General features: G+C 39.6%; 1 protein-coding gene across 1 annotated transcript; it reads left to right on the forward strand.

Annotated features, from left to right (window-relative positions):
- Positions 1-7,788: 7,788 nt before the first annotated feature.
- LOC138044573 (adenosine receptor A3-like) lies at positions 7,789-11,183 on the forward strand. Its single transcript, XM_068891049.1, has one exon. The coding sequence runs from the start codon at positions 8,911-8,913 to the stop codon at positions 9,856-9,858; it is 948 nt and encodes a 315-aa protein (XP_068747150.1). The 5' UTR covers positions 7,789-8,910; the 3' UTR covers positions 9,859-11,183.
- The last annotated feature ends 8,817 nt before the right edge of the window (positions 11,184-20,000 follow it).

The raw sequence follows: 20,000 nt of genomic DNA on the forward strand, positions 1-20,000 counted from the left end.
CAATACCTCTATGGTCGACCCTTCACCTTGATGACGGAACACAAGCCCCTAGTATCACTTTTCAGTGAGAAGAAACCCATTCCTACGACGGCTTTTGCTAGATCTCAACGTTGGGCGTTGACTCTCGCTGCATACAAACGTACCACTCCAGTACCAAATGAGAATGTGTGGAAGACGGAACTTTTGCATGGTACACCAGTTGGTGTCAAAGAAATTGAAAATGGAGCCAGATCTGACATGGTACTTTCCCGAGTAATTAAGTGCTTACAGCATGGCTGGCCAAGTCAAAAAGCAGATGAAGATCTTCAGCCTTATTTCACGAGGAAAGAAGAATTGAACATATAAGACGGTTGTCTCCTGTGGGGAAGTCGCGTAGTTATTTGCTGTATACCTTACGGTACCGTATTAGAGACAAATTCTTGATATTTCGCTGTAGTTTTGTTAATCAATCGATCCTGAGGTACGGCGGTGTATTTGTGTTTACCTACCGCATTACATTCAATGTTACATTAAAAACAATAGATTCTATTTTTGTAAGTGACATTATTGAAGGGGCTGCTACTTTCTAGGGGATCGTTACTTTCGGGGGGCCGTAACTTTCGGAATTCTACGATAATAGAATAGACCATTTCCAATTTCATGTCTGCCTTCTCTTCAAAGTGAGTCTAACTGCGAAGAATTAGGTTTCATTCATATGTAAAGTATAGAACTAATCACCAACACAAAAACTTCGCACTTAGACTCGCTTTGAAGAGGAGACAGGAATGAACTCGGAACTGGCCATTATATCCTTGCGTTTTTCAAAATCAGTCTTCTTCTATGGAATTAACATCACTTTCAACGTTATTTTAAACTGACTTGATGCATGCGCGCGCGCGCCACCTTTCATCTGCGCGCTTCCTTTTGATTGCGTATTTCATCGGTTGCCTTCAAACTGAAGAATTCCCTGCTGGCAGAGACCTCTGCCATGGATCGAAACTCGCTTTGATCCAACCGCCCACCGTCCACAACAACTTTGCTATGTACAATCACACTATATAAAAGGAAAAAAAAAACAAAAGCTTGTAATAATGCTGTTACATAATTATGGAACACAATTTATACGGTTCATCAAGTTCAGTTTAGGAAAAGAGCAACTCCTGTGTCGTGGGAGTAAATGTACACATTTGATATTTGACGAGATTATCATTATTGCCAACTGGAAGTAATTTATGTCTTTTCCTCCTCAAAATATCAAAAAAATTAAAGTCCCTTCAACATCCTCAAACACCAAATACCTTTAAGCTGCACCTAAATTAATTAAAGGCAATGTTTTTTTTTTTTGTCTATAGTTGCGAAGATGGCTCAAAATAGTTTCGTTGTCTTTAAACATCTACGCTTTGAGGGATTCAGTTCCACCACTATTGTTTTCTTTACTTAAAAATGGTATCCAAAAAAGCCCAATCATTGTCAACAAGTTTAGGTCATTTCCTTTGATATAAGGTTTCTATAGTAACTTCTAGATAAATTATGGTTGCTCTGAACCTATATATTACGGATCAATGGGGAAACTGTGCACCTGCCATTGACTTCTTATAACTTGTTGGGTTGGGGAAGGGGTGGGTCAGTTGCCCAGAAACTGGTTTTAAAAAGATCTTTACCGTGATGGAAAGTTTCGCATTTGACCTACATTTTAAGGCAACTGATTCTCAGATAGTTTTATTTGAAACTTAAATTTGGCCTTTTTTAACAGCAATAATTCCTTTTTTACATTCTAGAGTTTCATACTGCAGGCGAAGCACATCATCTGATGTGATCTTCTTTTTCCTTCATTTGGGTTTTGCGTTATTTGGTCCTGTTGACAAAGCCGGCGGGCTTTTAAGGGAAATATCATCCTAATAGCTCATACCGGGCAACGGTATTCCTTCATGGCCGATTGTATTTTAGGGGAGCTACGAAGCTGAGAAAGTGTTACTTAACTATGTAAAGCAAATAATTTAAACATCGGCTGTACGTTCCGCGAAGACTTGCAAAAAAAAAGCAAGCAACCGTGGAGCATATTTTTAAACATAGAAACCTAAGTTTACAACCTTCAAATGCTCGAGTCCTACAAACGTTGTTTTGCTCAGCAAGCATCCACATACGTTTCTTTGAATTCGATGTCCAAACCAGCAGTTTGGTGGACGTAATTTGCTGGTAAATGTTAGAAAACATATGATTCGCGCTTACGTAGCGAAGCGTTACTTAAATTTGAAGGCTACAGTCAAAGTATAGATAACCCGGCGTTTTATTTCTGTACTCGTTGCGGACGGGAAATGTCATCGGCAACAGTCAAACTGCAAAGCAAATAAAAGATTTGCGTTTTAAATATGAAATTACACTTTAAAGACTGAAATATTCGCAGCGAAATTCTACTTACAATTCTGTTGGGCAATCCATACTTCATAACACGGCTCTTTACATTGTGGGTGTGTCGATCGGTTGATTGCATGCAAAAGCGAATATTTAAAAACGTTACGTTTTTTATATGAATAGACTAACTCGTCGCCAGGTCCTTTGCGACTTTATTTTGGCGCCCAAACGGAAGTTCTACTGCACTAGCGCAAATCAACATATTTAACAGGATGCGACCGCGAGGAAAGGAACCTGTGCTAAGTCACATGAAGTAGACAAAGGTTGTTTCAAATCTTACCTGTTTCAAATCCCTTCAGACCGCGAAAGGACGGTGTGCCCTTTAACAAGTTATCCGTGCTCTGCGACAACATTTTTGGTGGTGAGCCACCTCCAGTTTTTCCTTGTTCCTTGTGAAATTTCGACAATTCGTTCTTCGCCGTTCTCTGCAGGTTAGTCCACTTTTCCTTCACTTCACTGGCACTTCGCTGTGCAGTTCCGACGGCGTCTACCGCAATTGTCACGTCTTCCTACATACTTTGCTTCATTTTGTTAGTGTTTGTGTTAGTAAACTTTGATTTTAATACTGCGTGATTTTCTTTAAACTTTTCAGTAATTACCGCAATTTCTTGTGCAGAAAAAGCAATGGTTTTCGTTTCCTGCAGCCGGTTTTATCTATTTGCACGTCTTTTAACTGCTCATTGACACCGTGGACTTCAATAAAGGAATTGTCCATGTTACTGCTATTAAAAGTGCACACAAGACGAAAATAGTAAGCAACTTTCGCGGGAAAACTTGTCAAACCTGTTAGGAGATTGTTAAAGTTTGGGATATTTTATTTAACCATTGGTTAGCTAACCAGTGGTTTGGGTCAGCTTAACAGACCTTCCAGCAACGGGAATTTAACCAAGGGCTAGTAAACCCACGGCTAGCAAATTTAACAAACCGTTACCAGCCAACGATTGGTTAAATTAACCATCTTTCGAGCAACAGGGGCCAGAATGTAAACTCCTAGCACCGTTGCTTTTGGAGTACCGCAAGGCATCATATTAGGTCCCTTGCTCGTTTTTGTTATAAAAACCGATCTACTTATTACCTCCGGAATGCTTTTCCAAGAATGTTTGCAGACCATAGCAATATAACTGACCATAACTGCAAATTACTTTAACCGCGCTTAAACTAGCAATAAATCCTGAACCCGGTGACGTTACTTGTTGGCTCAGAGCCAACAGGTTGAGTTTTGATTTGGTTATGGTCGAATTAATGATAATAGCTGTTACTACAGTTGTGAGCCCATGTGTAAGCGGTGTGAGTTTCAGAAAGCTCGAAAACGTGGCTTTCGAGTCAAAACAAGAATTTTTTTTATCGCAGGTCTGTCTGATTTCTTGATTTTTGACTGTTTTCTTCGCCCTTTTTTTCGAGTAATTTGAGATTTGTCTGGAATGTATGGAACGGCACTGTATATCATATGGATGTGTTTGCAGGCGATGTAGTAGTGTTACATTCGTAAGCCAATCCAACCCAGAAACTGATATTTCGATACGCACAATTTATTTCGGAACTTGCTAGAACTTGCTGTAGGAATAAAAAACGTGAACCCTCGATTCTAAACAACGGCAAAGAGAAATTTATGAACCTGAATTCCCTAAGCCGTGTGGCTGAGAGTTCTTGTACACTCTTTTCTATAATAACCCAAGTTCTTCACGCATTTTGATTGGTTCTTGCCTATGATCTATTAGAGGACAGACGCACGATTGACGTCACCATCAGCTTTTACGCTAATAAAGTACAATTCTTTATTATATAAAACAAATAGATTCCATGTTGCCGTGCGTCTGTTCAGTAATAGATCACAGATGAGGTCAAAATGTTTCAAGAACAAAAGGCGAGGCGATAGCCGAGTGAGTCACTAATGTTCTATTTGTTAAACATGTTCTTATGTGGTTCGAACCAGCTAGAACATAAAAAAACAAAGAACTACCTTTAATAAGATCCTAAACTAATCCTAAGGCTAATCAGGAAGTGAAAAAAAAATCAAAGAAAGAAGAAATAAAATGCACTTTAACCAAACGATGAAATAAAAATGTTATTCTAGTATACAAAACTGGAAAATTCTGAACTTACTTTAGTCTTCAAGATGTAAATGTTTCCTTACCTTTTGATCCGTGAGAGATAATCTCTAGCCTTTCAGTTGATGCGATAGCTAGATATGAATTAATTAAGTTACTGTTAAAGGAAAGCAACGAATTATCTGAGAACAACATGCAAGAAATGCGAGACCTAGTGAATTACAAAATTAGCGGAAATTTGTCACTAAGGTTATTATTGGGCGTGGAAAACTAACACTGTTATCCAAAGTAACAGACTCAAATGTTCGAAACTATCGAGGGCAGCTTCCATTCAACAACTGTAGTTTCTCTTCTTCTGAGACAAACTTAAATTCTGGATAGGAACTCTTTTTTCTTTTTTTTTTTTTCACATTTCGAGCACATCTTTCTCTTGTCTATATCTGATCAAGAAAAAATGAGGGGACAGAGAGGGAGGCTCAGGGCGTTGGCCGGGATATGTCATGTCCACGAAAGTTATTTTTAGACGAGCGGAGGTCTTTGTTCTAGCGGAATTCTGTCTTCGGAGACGTCCGCATACAGTCTTGCTTCGCTCTCAGGTTCTTAGTGAAAAGAGAAAATGACGGCGTACGTGCAAGGCTGATGAATATTTATTTTCTTTCAAACATCGGACCGAGGTTGGCCTGCATGCGGACGTCTCGGAAGACTTACGCTCGTCTAAAAATAACTTTTGTGGACATGACATATCCCAAGGGCTGGACGGGGAGCCTCCCTCTCTGTCCCATCATTCTCTCGTGATCTGATGCAATGTTGACCCGAGAGTCTCGCTTCCGCGCGCCCTGAAACGAGCACCGCTCAAACGTGGGCCTAACTGTAACAACAGCTATATTTGAATGTACGCAGAAATTAATATTTAATGTGGCGAAGTTAATATAGGAACAGATGAGGGATTAGAAGAGTTGAACACAAGAAATTCTTTGGTCTCATCATTGAAGATCAGCTGTCTGAGTCAAATCATGTTCAACTTGATGAAATATCGCATGAGGCACTTTACCTGTTAGCTGCGGTTAAATTTTACAACGCCTTAGCTAATATTCCCAAATTTTGATTATTTTAGTCCGCCCTTGGACTGTTTGAGTGAACAATTGAACAATAAGCTACATAATACAAAACCGCGCATCCAGTGTAATTGCTAAATTACCATTTGATACAAGCTTAAAGCTTACTAGTGGAAAAAAACTTTCCCTTCGATGTCAAGAACAGAAAGTCCTGATAATGTATAAAACGATACAGGAGCTTGCTTCGGAATATCTGCAACGTATATCAACGCGTTGCTGAATATAACTTGAGAAACTTTGAGTGTAAACTTTATTCTGTCCAAGCCTAATAGCGGAGCTCCGCGCGCGCCAAAGGTGAGCGCGCGCGGAGCACCATACTTAAGAAAATATGGTAACCCAACGATGTGAGAAAATTTGGTTTTATAGTCATGACGCCATGAACGTCCGTACGTACGTCCGCCCCTCCATGTATGCCAATGTAACCAGTACACGTAACCATATCACGGGCTCAAGTTTGGAGCTCATCGAGGAGGCAATACTCCATTTGACACTGTAGCTAGTTTACGGCATACATCTTTAATATTGGACATCAATGTTGTGATCAATTGACGTCTGTCAAAGCAAGGTATCCGCTGACCAGTACCACGTGACCATATCGCTGGCTCAAGCTGAACCTTATCGAGGTCAGCCTTTTTTTTAAAGGTAACTGCTGACACGGGGCTTGTTGTTAATTAAATCGCAGGCTCAAGCAAGGTCCGACATTCACACACACACCTGAGCGAGGCTTAATTTTTCGCGCTCTTTCAGTGGCTCGACGCGGCTACACAGCCATGCTACGTCAACAAAAGCTCTTGACAGTCGTTCCTTTTAGTGTTCAGATGCGGTTTGGAAAATATATTTTTCTTGCATTTTTCGCTGGTTTGAGTCCAGGTTTAACATAATATAGCTGTGGTCAGGACACACTGGTGACTACGTAGTTATTCAAGTCAAGCATTGGAGCGATATAAACTTAAAGCTGAGTGTTTATTTTTAATTGGCTTAGGGCTGCTTTTTGCTCTGAATTGCAGTTTTTGGTATGCCTTAAGATTTTTAATTTTGAATCTACTAAGGTTGCTAGATGCCTGGACGGCCTATGACGAAGGTCCCCAATAGGGTTTTCGGAATCCGGGATTTGGCATTTTTTGGAGCGCGAGATTCGGGATTCTAAAGAAATATGGGAGCGGGATTCGGGATTCCATTTTAGGACGGGATACGGGATTTAGCGTTACTACGAAGCGGGATACGGGGAACCGTTCCTTTAAAGTTTTTAAAGCTCCGAGACCCGAGATTTCTTGCGATGAGAAATTTAAAATAAGTTTAACTTTCGCGGTCGGCAACGCGGACAGAAACAACCGGAAATTCAAGCTGAGCATTCTCCACCACGCAGACACGTTCCTTTTGTGATGACCCCTATGTCGTTGTAATTTTGGTCGTAATAAGATCCAGTTAGGCAGAGGCCTCGTGACCTTTGTTACTTGTAACCACATCACGATTTATACCATAAGTGTCTCGTTTATGCTGTTGCGCATAGGCTAAAATTTTTTCTCTTTGGTTTTCGAAATGTTAGCATGTGAAGACTGCGAACGCAGAGGTATTTCTGACGACCTATCGAAATGTCGGACAACACGTACATCGCTGTTCGCGACGTACATGATTTTATTGGTTATATGGTCCCTTTTTATGAGAAGGGAAAAAAAAACTTTTTCGCGGAAAGAGATATTTCGAGGGTGCCCTATACTTTTTACGTGAAGCGTGATGGGGCGATTTATTTTCTCGTGAATCGTGACTTATTTTTTTTATTCGTGATTCGTGATTAAAGATGGTAAGATCTTTTCATGTCCACGTGAACGAATTTTTTTAATTAATAATGCATTAAGTCCAATGGCGCGTATACGACCGGAGAAGCTGAAACTGTAAAACTCCACTGAAGAAGACATTAAAGTCGAAACCGGTCCGGATAATGGCTTGTTTTGGTTGAGACGGCTGGATCGACACCCAACCATAAGTGTCCAGCCTTAATTTCCACTGCGAAACCGCAAGGGAGGTTCCGTTAAAGGAGTTGGGAAGCAGGCAGGATCTAGAACCCCTCTCCTGGCAAGAGAATTTCAGTGCAAATTATATATATATAAGTTTTTTTGTTTAATCCGTCAGGTTGTAGTTATGCTCTTTTTGAGCCTACTTTTGATATTAGCTCGTGTAACAGATGATTCACTATGTCATCTTTGTGATCACAAATGTCACACACAGCTTTTCAAACGCCTGACTAATCAAATATTAGAGATGCAGTAATTAAAACATATGACCACAATCTAGAGTCCACTCACAGAGACACAGACTGCGTACAAAATAGAGTATTCGGAAAACTTGCTTAAACGATTCGGAAGCTCTCTTTTACATTATCAATTAAGCTCCCATATCAGATCTCTCGTTCACTTGTATCCATTCTCTACATATAAGTCTTTAACAAGGGGTAGAACCTCATGTTTTTAATATGTTGTTGCAATTGGGAAAAAGTAATTGGGCCCGGATCAAATTTTACAAGCATTTATGGGAAATGAACTAGTGAACTTTATTTAAGTGTTTAGTCTAAAATAGCAGCACCCACTGAATAATGAAGTATCGCATATGTAGCGAACATATTTGATCGCAATCTGGAGTTCACTGACAGAGCAACTTGAGTCACAGACCGCATTCAAAGTACAGTACTCATTCGGCAAGTATCAGAAAGCAATTTTATATCCAATGCTGATGCTAACGCTAACCGGCTCAGCGTCTTGAACGAAAAATGGTGATGGTACTTTCCATCGCCTGTCTCTTTTATTTTTTGCATACTGATTATTAATGGTTCGGATGATCAATTATTTACGAACATCGCACCAATACTTTCGATTCCCCCGCAGTAGAACCTCAAGTTTTAATATGTCATTGCAACTGGGAAAGCTTATTGGGCCCGGATCTAATTTTGTAAGCATTTATGGGAAATGAACTAATGAACTCTATTTAAGTGTTCAGTCTAAAACAGCATTTTGCACTCACTGAATAATTAAGTATCGCATATACAGCGAATATATACGATCGCAATCTGGAGTTCACTGACAGAGCAACTTGAGTCACAGACCGCATTCAAAGTAGAATACTCATTCAGCAAGTATCAGAAAGCAATTTTGTATCCAATGCTGATGCTAACGCTAACCGGCTCAGCGTCTTGAACGAAAAATGGTGATGGTACTTTCCATCACCTGTCTCTTTTATTTTTTGCATACTGATTATTAATGGTTCGGATGATCGATTACTTACGGACATCGCACAAATACTTTCGATTCCCCCGCATTAACCATTGAGAAATAGTTCTGCTTGATCAGCTCGAAGTAGTACCAATGGCACTTGCAAACTTTTCCAAAGTTGGAAGACAGAAAACAATGACCGAACTGCTTTGTTCACAAGACCTCACTGAAGGAATACATCATGAACTGCGATGGATTGCAGCTATTAACATTTTGCTGTCTTTCACTGCATTTGTTGGAAATGCCACCTTCTTAGTCTCCCTTAAAAAGGTATCCTCGCTTCACCCACCGTCAAAACTCTTGTTTCGTACCTTGGCCACAACGGATCTGTGTGTTGGTATCATTGCTCAGCCTCTGACTGCCGTCGCACTGATGCCAGAAGTTAAACAACATATTCAAGTTTGTCGATGTGTTAGTGCCATACGTTTTTTAGCAGCTTACCCCTTGTGTATGGTATCCATGCTTACATCGACTGCGATAACCGTGGACAGGTTGTTTGCCTTGTCGTTGGGGCTCAGATACAGACAAGTTGTAACTCTGAAGCGGACATATCTTGCTGTGACCTTCTTTTGGGTGTTGTCTATTGTATTTACAGGGACTTCATTTGTTAGCACTAGGGTAACGCCTTGGTATTGGTTTATAGTTGTTTCGTCGAGTTTGGCAATATCTGCTTTCTCTTACGCAAAAATATTTCTTTTGCTGCGCCATAATCAAAATCGAGTCAACAGTCGTGTTTTCTGGCAAAGACAACAGAACCAAGCATTTGGATCGCCAAACGCAGAAGTATACACAAAGACAGTTTTTACTATCTTGTGGGTGCAGATGGCTTTGTTTGTTTGCTATGTACCTTACAGTATTGTTGGCCTTATCATTCGTAAAAAGACGAGTGTGTCGATTGTTTTCATCTGGAGATGTGCAGGAACATTACTTTTTTGTAACTCTTCCTTAAACCCGGCTCTTTACTTCTGGAAGATGAGAGCCGTAAAAATTGCTGTGAAGGAAACAATAAGAAACACATGCTTTTTTCGTGGTTGCAGCTAACGCTTTAATAGTTGTTTTTAGGTTGTTAAAATCATTGTTTTGCCTTTCTGAAAACATCTCAGTTTCGAACCAACCCTTTTAAGGAACAAAATTTATTTGCTTGAAAGGGAGAAGTAATCATCGCACGTAGCTGGACAATTTATAAGCAATTGTAGCTTATAGGTACATGAAAAAATGCAAGTGGCTTCAACGGGTTTCGAACCAACCCCGGCATGACCTATGTGATGTCGATGCAATGCCTTACTAACTGAGTTATGGGGCAACTCAGTTCAGTGGGAGCAGGTAAATTTTTTGGGCTCATATGTCTCGTAAAAGGACATGATGAATGAAATAACTGTAATTTCGTTCTTTTTTTTCAAGCTTTATTCCGGGTTATATTGTTAATGGAGCTCAGTGCAATACATCATGGATGTGTTATTCTTTTAGCGAGGAAGATATCGGTATCAACTAGAGCAAATAAGAAAACCTAGTACAGTGTCTGTTGTTGCGCATTGTGAACACTTACTAGTTTATTTCCCTAAACCGACTGAAAACATCTTTCTCGATAAATCCCTTTTAATTTACCGGCTGTGTTTAATATTCCGGTAAGCACGCGTTGCTTTTGCCAATTACATCCACTTTTCAGCGAATTGTAGTTTCGATTCATACTCAACCACATCGCGCTTAATCATCCTCAAATTTTGACCACTAGTAGTCGAACCAAACATAGTCATTCGTGAATTACCATAAGAACTGCCGTGTCTGTCAGATGGGGATTTTAAGATACGAAAAAATATTATCTTAAGAATCGAAAAAGCATTTATTTTAACGAAATGTACAACTGACGTTAATCAATCCTTAGCAGAGCAGGATATTGATCTTTCGTAATTGAAAGTAACACATTTCATGCGGCTCCATTTTTATTGGATAGCTAAAGGAGGCAAAGATAACAAACTTTGCAATTGATTGGCATGATATTTGGTGAAAACGACTGCCCCAGCTGTGAGTGTAAACACGCACTGCCTATGATTGGACTAAAAGGAAAAATGTTGACTTAAATGGCTAGCTGATCCGGCAGGTTATGAGGTTGACATGCGGACTACAAATTTCAGATATATGTGCATTGTCATTTCAATGAAAACAAAGATAGCCCCGTATTGATGTTACAACCATTCGGGTTAATGGATGTAATTAATAAACAAATTTTAATCGAATTGAATTTTATTCTGTATTTCAATAGAACATTGAGATTGCTAATAAGTTCCATTTCTTCGTGATGTTCTATATAAAAATGTATTAATGATAGTGTGATAAAGAAAATAAAATAAAATACAGAAATAAATAAATACATAAATACATAAATAAACAAAAGCTCCTCCTCCCTCACCTAAAATGAAGTCTCACGATGCTTATATAGATCATTCAATTCCTGCCAATGACGTTGAGTACTCCTAGATCATAGAATAATCAGAACATTTTCGCCAAGCTCCACTTTCATTTGTAGCCCCAGTGGCTAGTTGCACATAATGCCTTTACACAGTTCTTTCACTCTACACTGTTAACTGACTGTTAACTTGGGACCATCTTTCCATGATCTCATCCGCGCCTCTTCCCTTTCTTTTTTAAATGTTCGACTCCACGTGGTCTTTTGCCTTCCTTTTCTATCTTTTACTTCCGGAACTTACAATCTTGGACAAAAAGGGTTGAGAATATTAAAAACAGAGGTTATTTTGCGCACTACGTCCTCAATATCGCACATTATTAGCGATCCCGCTCCCCCCTACAACCAGTGTTGATAAGCCCAGGTTCGACATGCTTTGTTTCGTCTTTGTTTCGTCTAGGAGGGGGGGGGGGGTGGGGGCAAAAAGAGAGCTTATTTTTCATACTCGTGATCAGAGTTTAGTCCAAAAGCAGAGTTTTCTCAACAATTTTGTCCAAGATTGTATTTGGTATAAACTATCAAATATCTGTCTATATGAGAGTGTGAACACTCTCATATGTTTATATTATGTAAAACTCGTCTTCTCATAGCTGATACACAGTAAGTTGTCGAGGATTACTTGTCATACAATAATATTGCGTAAAACAAACATTGTTACAGCAGTGCCATGTACGTGAATTGTTTGCATAAGATAGGGTTCTGTTTACTTTACTTTACTGCACTGCGGATTGCCGTTCTTTTACATCGTGGAATTCATACATTAGTACGATTAAGAAGTAAGAGATCTACTGCGTCCTATAACAAGGAAATATAAAGGAGTTATATCAAAACCAGTCGGCCTTGCCCTAGCTGTTTTTGCCCACTTTGGTTTACAGTGATCAATATGTATATACAGATATGAAATTATCGCAGATATATTTATGTAAGATTACACACAATAAGGCAATTGCACGGTTAACAAGTGTTAATTTTGTGTGTTCTTTAACTGACATAGATTTACGGCGAAGAAATGAGAAATTTTGGTCGGTTAACGTGATTTGAACAGATTTGAAATATTTTTCATGACCAGTCTGTTTTTAGCCAGCCGGTGTGTTAACCGTTGAAATGCGTCACTTTTTGTAAGAAATGTAGAAATCTCATTGATTTTGTGCATAGCTTATACTCATTAGCAACGTCTGGAGAAAACAGTAGGGGAAATAAAGATAATGCCTCGTAGTTATACTTAAAATTCGTGACAATTCGTATTCGAAGACGCACGGTTTACAAACAGGAAGTGGGTTTCTTGCAACCGGAAGTAATTTGCTCTATTACTTTTTTGCTCCTATTATACCACATTTTTGTTTGCTTTCCCAAAAGGTTTAGGGAACTGTTCTCTGACATATTTTTCAAAGAAGGGTCAATCTAGTTCATCGTTTGGGTCACATCTGATCACACCTTTGTTGTGGCTTTTACCAACGAACAGCGTGACAACTTCCCTTTTAAGGCTTTGGACACCTTTCTTGATCCTAAAGATTGTTGCTAATGAAACTCCTACTTCCTCAGCAACATCTTTAGCTTTGTCGTCATGATCTTGCACCTGTAATAAAATATACGCTCCTAAAGCGTCGTCAACATGCCTTTTATGTACCATGTCCAGTTGTTTTGATAATGAACCTCAATGATGACGTAAGATTGTTTTTCTTTTCTAGGGTTAATTAACTCTAATTGTCAATCGAATACCATGACGACATGCCTACGACTGATATATTTTCTGTTTTGTACTTACAGAACCCATACATACACGCGTTTTGTGTTCTTGGGCAAAATGGTCCCTAGACAGTATTTGATATAAACTATCAAACATCTGTCTAGCTATATGAGAGTGTGAACACTCTCATATGTTTATAGTATGTAAAACTCGTCTTCTCATAGCTGATACACAGTAATATATATATATATTGTTGTTTTTGTTCTGTTTCTTGTTCTTTGTGTGTGTAAAGTAGTACATTATTATAGAAAAAAAATCAATAAAATACAAAAAAAAAAAAAAAACAATTCGTAACCTCCATGATACATTGAAGTGCCACTTAAGCACAAAGAAATGTATTCTGAAGTATAAAGACTGTTGCCTGGTTTTCTCAGAAGACATCAAAGACATGACCGACAACTGCCCTACTCGCATGTGGTTCTCCAACATTCGCTGCCACAAAACATCCCGACGCACCTCTCAGTGATGTGGGGGCGTTGGCCAGCCAAGCCACCGTAACGTTTATTCAATCTCAACAGACGAATAACAAACTAAGAATAAATCGCAACAACTAAGTGCATCAAAGGCGACTTAGGGCAGTAACGACGCCTTTGCAGTTTTACGGTATCCTTATATCATCTAAAATATGGGTATCGGCTTATAAGCGAATAATTACGATATTGGATGACTTGTGAATGTGGCTTAGTGCCTGAACAATGTACTAGTCTTTCATTTCGTGTTTAATGTACTGGGTGAATCATTGCCTATTGTAGATTATATCATAAGCTCACTAATGCACGCATTTTAATTTGTTCTAACCTAATAATTATGACACATTGCTGATGTCATCAGCAAAAACTTTTAATTCTTTATCATTGTAACGTTTTTTGTTTGGTTTCACAGCACGACTTAGGAGAAAACAGCTAGAAGATAAATACAACTCAACTGGAAGCCATTAAAGTGCCCCTGTGACCAAATAATCAATTCATATTTTTCTTTGGATTTCAAAACTATGTTAACAAAACTCTAAGTGACCCACGTTTTAAGCCTTGATTTCAAAAAGACTCCTTTTTATTTTAACTGTAATTTTCCTTTTTAATGGTCCGCCATTACTAACATTATGTCCTTGAGAGAGCTGGATCGAGGAGAAAATGATGTCAAAGGCTCACTAGTTTAAGAATGCAATGCGTCTGTACGCCGCAGAATTAATATGCAGCACGGGGGTTTTGGGCTTTCAGACTTTTAAACTCACGCTTTGCATATATAATAAGCTGCGTTCACACGCTGAAATTTTAAGCTAGTGAGCCTCTTACGTCACTTTTCCCTGGATCCAACCGTCTGAGGTCCAATCCGTCAGTTTTGAACGTGAGTAATGGCGGACCGTGAAATCCAAAACTTACACTCAAAGTAAACGGCCTTTGGATAAAAATCAAAGCTCAAAATTTTGCCAGTCAGGTGTTAAGCAAACACACTTTCAAAATCTGAAGGAAAAAAGCAAGTGGTTTTTTTTATCACAGGGGCACTTTAAAGTATTTATTAAGTCAATCCAAACATGTTCTCGCATCCAGGTATTTAAAACTCCAAACGATATCTACGACATGTAACAAGCTCTTCACGTCACATCACCCCTTTTCACAAAGAAAACTGTAAAAAAAAAAAAAAAAAGAACAAACTTGTATCAAGTGTCCTATCTGAGGGGTTTCCGGATCATTCGGCCACTTCTTGTAGTACCCACAGCAGGCCCTGGCGTACTTGTAAAAGTAACAGAAACTAAAACAGTCTGCGGCCTGGAAACTTGGTCGTTATCTGGTGGTGGCTGAACCAAAGTGGGACTATCTCAACACTGATAGATTTAGCAACATAACAGTCCAAACGTTTTGGACCAGTTGCAGGCTGATCTTGATGATGCGGATTAGTTGAGAAATCTGGAAATGGGGAAGTATAAAAGGGCTCCCTTGTAAGTCTGAGGTGCCTCCTGCAGGTACAGCCATCCTCCGTGATGTCAACCTCCTTATCCACAGTAGCTTTCGTCAATCTCCTAGAATCTGTTCAAGGCTTTATACGTTCTACATCTCCAGGCTCCAATCAACTAAGCTCTTTCGCACTCCTGTTGTACGTAGTAGTAGTTTCCTTTACCTTTTCTGTTCATAATCTTGCGTGGGACACCGTGAACGGTCTCAGAAACAAGTAGCCTTGAAGACGTTGGCCACAATGCCCTTGTTCTCCGTTAAAAGAGTAGCTGCAATTAGGGGAGAACTGGAGTATGTCGGTGATGCAATACCGACAAATGTGGGTTTGCTTCAGCAACACGTGGGCAATTTTAACCCCATTTTCCAATTTCCCATTAGGGTAACGTGGTGATCAGATAAGGTGTTCAAATTCATAGGCTGATGAAAACGCCTGGTACTCCTGAGAATTGAAAGGTGGTCCGTTGTCACTTAACAGCTCAACAGGTATCCCATGTCGAGCAAACTGAGACTTCAACTTTGAGATCACCTCCTTGCCTTTCTTGTCAAAAATTCTGTCCACCTCAAAGCAGTCAGAGTATTTGTCAAGACAAACTGAAAAGTGTTTGTTCTCAAAGTCAACTCTGTATTCCAAGATGACTTCGATGCAGTCTCTGCTTGAACTCCTCTCTCAAACTCAATGGGATCACCAAGCTCTCGTCTGAAAACCAAGCCATCTTGTACAGAAAGCTCATCCCTGAAACTAAAATATTCAAGAGTGCAATCCAGAACTTCATCTTGTGTAGCTGGCCACCCTGCTTGAATCACAGACTTTCGGAAGGACGTTTGCATGTCTGCTTCCATTGCTTGTTGAACTCTGCCGAGGCCTTTAAATATTTTTCTCTAGAGGAGATCTAGCATCCGCTTTGAAAAATATATCCTCGTTAGGACACCTTTCTTGTGGATGCACAGGGAAGGTAAGGACTACTGAGGGTATCGGCCATATGGAGAAGCAGACCTTTCTTGTATTCAGCCTCAAAATAAAGGTTTTGAAAACGTAACATCATACTCTGAAGACGTTTCGAGGCAATCAACGAACTCTTCAGGTTCAACCTTGAATCTCTTGCCATAAACATAACTGTCAAACTTCTCAACCTCAAAGACTATGGTCAACAGCTACTTCCCGATTTTACCGCCCATTCTACATGCGCTTAAACTATGCTGCGAAGCATCACATTGTATCACTACCTCCTCTCTTCGGTTAAAGAACTTCAGAACAGGTGTGGAGTCAACCAATGCTTTGACAAGCTTGAGACACTCACCATGGACACTCTCTTCCCACACAAAATCAATATCATCCTGAGAGGTTTAGTAATCTCCGATTGAGCGGTTTTCAAATGAGTGCCGTAAACCCAAAACAAAAATTACTTTGGTCAATAAAAAAGGACGGAGATAATCCAGTAAACCAATCAAAACTCGAAGTAATTACACGTAGCCAACACAAACCGCGGGAAAATGTGCACGGACAAGCCACGATTGGTTTTGGTTTCACTTCTGATTGGTTGAAAACGTGGCGCGAGAACTTTGAACCAATCACTGAGTGAAGTAATGCAAAACCAAAGCAATTCGCTAATTACTTTCGACACTCAATTGAAAACCGCTCTAGGTTCAGTGCAAATTTCTGCAGGTAATTCACCATTCCCATGATTCTGCGCACTTCTTGCTTGTTGGTTGCCTGTGGCTTACACTATGGCTTCTACCTTATCTTGGTCGTGTTTTAGTCCCTCCGCTGTAATGACGTGACCAACGTAAGACAGTTCTTGAAGCTTACACTAAAGCTGGTCTTTATTCAGCGAGATGTTCTTCTGAAGACAACGCCCTAGCAAATTCATGAACTTGCAATCATGTTCTTACAGTGCAGCATGTTCAGTGTCTCCTACACCAAACACAATGATGCCAGCTGCAACAGTCCTATATCGTGAAGTTCCTTTATTCGTATGTGGAGCTGGTGCTATGCCAAAGGGCATCCTTACCCAAAGAAAACGGCCCCAACGTGTATCAAAGGTTGTTAATTTACTGCTTTCGCCATCAAACAGTACATGCCAAAAACCGTTCTTCACATCGACAACAATAAAAAAAAAATGCTTTTCGACAGTTTAGGAAGCAGCTCATAAATAGTTGGCAATGGATAATGGTTAATCTTTAAAGCTCTTTCAGAGACACACACTAACTTCCCATTTGGCGTTGGGTTTCATCACCACCACCACTGTAGAGGGGAACCATTCTGTTGGCTCCGAAACTGCTGCTATTATTCCTTTACTTTGTTGATCAATTTCTCAAGTTCCATTTCATACTTCAGCTTCAGTGCAATTGGTGGTTTCCGAACGGACATCTGTACAGGTGTCACATTCTGATCTACATCAACATGTAGCTTGTCTTCCAACAAACCTCCTTCAAAAAAACCTTTGTATTGCTCAAAAAATGGTGTCAGTGCAAGACCTTAAATGGCAGACGCTCCAAGCACTGGTTTGTTTTCTTCACCAACAATCTGCTTTTTTTTATTTTGCCTTGAATTTCGCACACTGGTCCTTTTCTTCCAAGTGTGGTTAACTTGGTACTACTGTACGGATTCAAAATGGCCCAAGAAACTTCTAATCCATTCACCTCAAGATGCTCACAGACTCTTTTGTACACTCATTCAGGCAGAACATTTACAGTTGCTCCACTGTCCAACGGAAACTGGACATCGTGACCTTTAATCAACATCACAGCAGACAGCTTTTGAGAGTCAAGACTGTTTAGCAACTGCGAGTCCACATATATTCCTCCGAGGACGAGTTCTGGTACATAGCATGGGCCTGCTGCTTCTTCTTTCTCTGCTTGGAGGGCTTGACAGGTTATCGACGTGATTTTCAATTAAAGTCTCCATATTTCAGTCATTTCCTTCCCCACGCAGGGTATTCTTCTTTTCTTTTCGTATGAAGCTTCCCGCAAAAATTACACAAAATGACGGTACTACCACTTTCATCACCGGAGTTAACATTTTTAGAAACTCTGGATCTCGACCCCACATCAGAAACATCGCTTGTACTTGGAAAGGCGTTGCCTCGCTCGACCTACATATGTCAATACATCTAATCACGGTCCACGGTAAGTTTTGGTTTATGAAGAAGACGCTTACGAGTGCCATTATCCTGAATTCTAACAACAATTCTGTCTCGAATGAGACTATCCAACAGCAACCGTAGTTACACGTTTTTGCAGTTACATACGAATCTATAGACTTACCCGACTCCTTGCTAATTTGATAGCGCTCATAAATTTCATTAGTTTCGTCAGCACAAAACGCTTCTATTAATTATTCGAGTACAGCATCAATTTCCTTTACCTCCTCTTCACCAGCAAAACTCAGCCCATCAACAATCTCCAGTGAATCGGTACCCAAACTCGTGAGCAATTCCGCCTTCCTGTACTCCTTCGACTGCTTTACTAAACGAGATACCACCTCATAGTTCGTCGACACACAATGAAAACGCTTGCAGTTATTTGCTAGATTTCCCTTGGTTTTCATTTTCCACGGAAATGGCACATTCTGTGGGACCTGAACAGTTGGAGCTTCCACGTATCTTCGCCAACGGACATGACTGAGAAACTTCGTCCAACAAACACCCCTAGGCCAACATTCGTACACAAATAAGCAAGCAAAGTACAGTTACCAAACACTCCATGTTACGTTTTGTAGGGTTCCACAGCAAGACTTGGGAGAAAATAAAATCCAAAGATCAATTTAATTTGGTAATCAACCACTTTGATATACCTCGCTGATTACAAATTGGGAATCTTCCAGCATTTCAAAATGACTGGGTGGCAAAAGGATTCATGAAAGTGAAACTACTGGACTTAATGCATACCTTTCTCTCTCTCTGAATTCCGTGGAGAGTTCAACTTGAACCCCTGTCCACAAAAATACCACAGGATCCTATCAGCCAGAGCTATCTTTGGAAATCTTCTAACCCTAACATTTCAAAAAGCTCTCATCAACTGTCCTTAACGACATTCATAAAATGTAAAAAAATCTAGCCGACTGGTGTATAAAAAGCTTTTGGAAAGAAAGGACGAATTCCTCAAAATAATTCCTTTGGCAATATAACTTGTATAATATATGATTCATAAATATTTGTCTCTCAGATTTTAAACTAAAAAGAGCATGATACAACTGAAAAGTAAGTAAACATTACCATTAAACGTAACAATGGTATTATTTGTGCAGCTACAATATTAATAAATTAAACTGCGATTTATCTTGAAAGAAAATTACTCATTTTGCAGAATGGTCTGTTTACAAGCTAGCTAGTTTATTTAGTAGTACTGCACAGGTTTAAATTAATGTTGTAGGAGAATTAAGTCATTCGACTTCTCCCAACTTGGTCACTATTCGAGTATAATGGTTTTCGATCTGAGTTATTTTTTCGTAAAAGCATGTTGGGAAGCAAGGGTGACATTTTACAATTAAGTCGATTTCTATCAAAGAGAGGAATGTGCATGGAATGGATCTGTTGACAATTTTCTGGTGGATTTCTGCATAATTTCTTCAAGCCACGTTTTCATAATAGGCTGTTCTCTGTGAGAAATTCGAATGTGTGCCTGGGTCAAGACTTGAAATAGTTCCCGTTTTGGAACTACTTTCTTTTTGTTCCTGTGAACAGTTTGCCGTTGCTGTGAACCCATTTCCTTCGATTTATCAGCTGTTATTCGGCTTTGATCGATCCTTGTTTTCTGAAAGGCGGAGATACTTCTCTGTTTTTTTTCTTTTAAGAAATGTTTGGCCTTTTTGTCTTTAGGTGGTCTTTCAATTCCTATAAGTCAAACTTTGGACCGAGAGTGGTCCGCGGTGGATAATAAAATATTCACTACTAAATATTTATTCGGAGGAATTTGCATCAACTGCTTGCGTGGTCAAGTGGATTAAGGAGAAGGCAGCAGATCCAGAGGTAAAGAGTTCAAGATCAAGTTCTGGTCCCGGTTAGTCAAAAGCCGATTAACGCTAATC

This window comes from Montipora capricornis, chromosome 4 (genome assembly GCF_036669925.1).
Source record: "Montipora capricornis isolate CH-2021 chromosome 4, ASM3666992v2, whole genome shotgun sequence".
NCBI lineage: Eukaryota > Metazoa > Cnidaria > Anthozoa > Scleractinia > Acroporidae > Montipora > Montipora capricornis.

Coding starts and splice junctions, on each gene's coding strand:
- LOC138044573 (XM_068891049.1), top strand. CDS start 8,911: ATGGCACTTGCAAACTTTTCCAAAGTTGGAAGACAGAAAACAATGACC.